Here is a 3982-nt window from a genome sequence, read left to right on the forward strand (position 1 = left end):
GCTCTGCGTGTAACATTTTATTGGGTCAATATATTTATCTTAGTTGAAATCAATCGCATTTATAAACCAACCACAGACTAAATCCCCATTTTATAGTACTATCTGTGATCGTACAGAACAAACCAGCTGAATTATAATGCTGATCAATTCAGGCATTGCATCAGCCTCCTCTGTTGAGGTACATTGTGGTCAATGTAGTAGCCCACCACCACTGCCAGTACCAGATAAATGTTAGTGTCTTTTACTGTCTAGGGGCTACCAAAGATCTGATTTTTCTCTCCCTGCCACTATACGCTACATTTGCAATAACTGACTGTTCTCGCCAGGGTTGTCATGGCTCATTCTTTTATTTTATAGCAAAATAATTAACTTTGATAGATCCTTACCTCGCACCATATCAAGGCGTTTATTCTGGTAATGTTGTGTGATGTCATGGTTTATTGTTGATTGCCACTTTATGATATGTAACAAATATCTTAATATTGTCAATGCAGTGTACATAAAATACATCTTGGTGTTCTGCCAAAGTCGACAAGCTAGTCAACGAACTACAATCCCAAGATTCCATTCTGGACATAGCATCTCTGAGGCGAGAGAAGGTGCAGCATCACATATTTCAGATCAGTGGAAGCTCACTGAGAAAGCTAGCTGCGGTAGAGCAGTGGCAAAGCCGTCAAGATTTTTGTCATCATGATGCTCGTATTAATTTGCACAGTCCTTGGGGTGATCGGACTGCTTTTGATCCTGCTGTCACCGCATATTAGGTAAGCACTGAGTGAAATGGGTTGCCTTATTTCTTGCACCCTGTATGTGCAAAGCTATAATAATGATAGTCGGATGCACTGTACTAAATAGTGTATACAGGCTGCTGCTGCTGTTTGTAGAAGAGCGAGGCCAGGATGTGTTTCCTCATATTCACTATCTTTATTGGTCAGGCACATATAAGACTGAGTTTAGACATAGGATAGTGACAGCCAGCTGAACGTTGAAATCAGTAGCTTACATTGATATTCATATGCATATGTAAATGGTCACAGGAGATTTGACCAGGATAGTAACCGCCTCTGCCCTGCATAGTGCGCTTCGGAGAATCAGCCAATGCAGTCTGATCATGGGCGGAGTTACAATGTAACCATAATGTAATCGCTCATCATTGGTTGCATACGCTTCAGGTTACCTCTGTTTGAGTCGTGTGACTTGACGTCTCAAAAGTATTGATAAATGAATCGATAAGCTTGAGTAGAGTAGGCTAGTAATTGTGTTCCCATAATCTGCATTAATGCGACTTAATGTGAACATTGGGAACAATCTGTTTGAATTGTTGACATATCAAGTTGAATTATTTTCATGACTTTTTAGTTGTCTGCAGCTGACGGGTTGTGGTTGCCCTGCTGTTCATTCAAATATTAACCAATCACATGTGCTGAACAAAAAAACCCGCCTTACTTACAATTAAGCTGTATGTGAACATTAAGCCATATCCCACTATAACCTGCCTGTATTAGCTCAGGCTTGAAGCATTTTAATTGGTATTCTGGTGCAGGAAATATGCGGCTGGCGGGGTGTGTCGTTCCCAAGCCCGACTGGATGGAAAGACTGTTCTAATTACCGGTGCAAATACAGGGATTGGGAAGGAGACGGCAATAGATCTTGCAAGCCGTGGTAAGCCCTCAATTTATTTTCTTTTGGAATTGTGCCGATTCACAGAATTGTGTTTGAAAGTGTACTGCTATAAAGTTCCAAACATCCCTTTTAGGGGTTGTTGTTCCCTGGCTCAGGAGTGTTTTGAACTACTTCAGAATAGTATTGGTTTTTAAGTTGGAACCATCACCACATCCTCAAGTTATGTTGGGCTGCTTTACTGTATCTTTCACTTTGTTCTGCTGGCAGGAGCCCGGGTGATCTTAGCTTGCCGAGATGTGGAGAAAGGCGAGACTGCAGCAACAGAGATCCGCACAAGAGTTGGTGGTGCCAAGGTGGAGGTTCGGGAGCTTGACCTGGCAGACATCAGTTCCATACGAGCATTTGCTCAGAAGTTCCTCAGAGGTAATGCCAGTCTGGCTCTCACAAATACCGGTACCACTGCAAACTCCAAACAAAATAAATTAAAGAGGGAAAGGTTAACCATTTTTTCTCTTTCTTTTTCATTGTTCAGAGGTCAACCATTTGCACATCCTTATTAACAATGCAGGCGTGATGATGTGCCCTTACATGAAAACTGCAGATGGCTTTGAGATGCAACTTGGAGTCAACCACCTTGGTGAGTCAGTGCGAGGAAAGGGAATGTATCGTTCTACTGCAGGGGAAAGCTGGTCAGCATTGGTCTTGAGACCAGCAACTGGAATGGAGTTCTTTTTGATGGGTGTTGATGATGGGTAAACCGAAGTTTAACTTGTCAACTACTATTTTCTCAAGTACAAGGTAAATCTCAACACAGTCCTCTGATTGTTTTTTATAGGTCATTGTCTGCTGACATATCTCCTGATTGGTCTTCTGAAGAGGAGTGCACCATCACGCATTGTGGTCGTCTCCTCACTGGCACATTACTTTGGCTGGATTCGCTTTCACGACCTAATGAGTCAAGGCAGCTACAACAGTGGACTGGCCTACTGTCAGAGCAAGCTGGCAAACATACTGTTCACCCGAGAGCTGGCAGAGAGGCTAAAAGGTACTGCTGGGTCTGATGGGATAGGACTTTAACACTGTAAAAAATGAAATGCAATGAGCACCAGTGTTCATCAGGTGTTCATCATATCATTAGGAACAAATCTTAAGTGTTTCATACCTGATGATCCATCAATGTGAATCACTTATTTCAGGCTCCAACGTGACCGTGAACTCTGTGCACCCAGGATCAGTACGCTCAGAGTTGGTCCGCCACTCTACGGTCATGTCTCTGCTGTTCACATTCTTTGGCATGTTCCTGAAGACACCAAAGGAAGGAGCACAGACCTCCATCTACTGCGCCGTGGCTGAGGAGCTAGAGTCCATCTCTGGAAAGCACTTCAGGTACACCCATAAAACTCTCATCATTCAACCAGAGACCTATACTATACAAAATAAGGTTAGTGGTATGTTGAGTCTCTGGTCAGAGATGCATTTAAAATCAGCAAATAGAGGCAAAAGTTTGTGGAGATTGCCTTGTTTCTTGCCATTTTCTAGTTAAGTTAGTTAGTTTAGAGCAAACAATTAATTTTTTTTTTTTTTACATTAAAAAAACGTGTAAAAACATCCATCAGGAACATTTGCCTGCTTGGATGCATGCAGTTCAACCTCTATACCTTTACTCAAATTCCACGTCCTGTACTGACTCTGCTCTTCCACAGTGAGTGCACCCCAGCCATGGTGGCCCCTCAGGGGAGGAGTGAAGAGACAAAGCGCAAACTATGGGACATCAGCTGTGAGCTGCTGGGGATCGAGTGGGACTGATCACTCTCTCTGCCCTCCTTCCTGTCTCCCAACCTGCCATTTTGAATTCCCTCCCCTCAAATGTGCCAATTTCTGCCAATTTTATTCATTCCATCAACGTACCTTCAGTCTCCCACAGAAAAGTGCCGTGGCTGAACCTCTCTAAAACTACCTGTGAGGGTTTCAGTGTTATGAACTGAGTTTTAAGGTTAATCATTTAAATTGGTCCTCTCTCATGGATTTATGGACTATCTTAAGACGATTTTTTCCTCCACATTTTGCCCTATTCACTTGAATGTTTTTACATTTACTTTGGTCATATCCATCTCAGCATTCACCACATGTAAAGCTGCCTAGGATTTTACTGATGTCTTTTATACAGATATGTGAACATGACTTTTACTACCTTTACATTATTGTTCAGAGATGAATATTTAAATATATATTTACAAAACCACTGTTGAACTGTGACTGCCACTTGAAGTGAAATTGTTTGTGACAGCTGAGATGAAGGTATCCACTTCCTACACACATCTATCAAAAAATTGCAATCAAAAAAGTCATACCAGCAAGA

General features: G+C 42.1%; 1 protein-coding gene across 1 annotated transcript; it reads left to right on the forward strand.

The window, feature by feature from the left end:
- The first annotated feature begins 630 nt into the window (after positions 1-630).
- rdh12 (retinol dehydrogenase 12) lies at positions 631-3865 on the forward strand. The gene is made up of 7 exons (XM_048228284.1): positions 631-764; positions 1544-1662; positions 1891-2046; positions 2156-2260; positions 2459-2668; positions 2820-3009; positions 3327-3865. The coding sequence occupies exons 1-7, from the start codon at positions 691-693 to the stop codon at positions 3427-3429; spliced, it is 957 nt and encodes a 318-aa protein (XP_048084241.1). The 5' UTR covers positions 631-690; the 3' UTR covers positions 3430-3865.
- The last annotated feature ends 117 nt before the right edge of the window (positions 3866-3982 follow it).

Source organism: Alosa alosa, chromosome 19 (genome assembly GCF_017589495.1).
Source record: "Alosa alosa isolate M-15738 ecotype Scorff River chromosome 19, AALO_Geno_1.1, whole genome shotgun sequence".
In the NCBI taxonomy this organism is placed as follows: Eukaryota; Metazoa; Chordata; class Actinopteri; order Clupeiformes; family Clupeidae; genus Alosa; species Alosa alosa.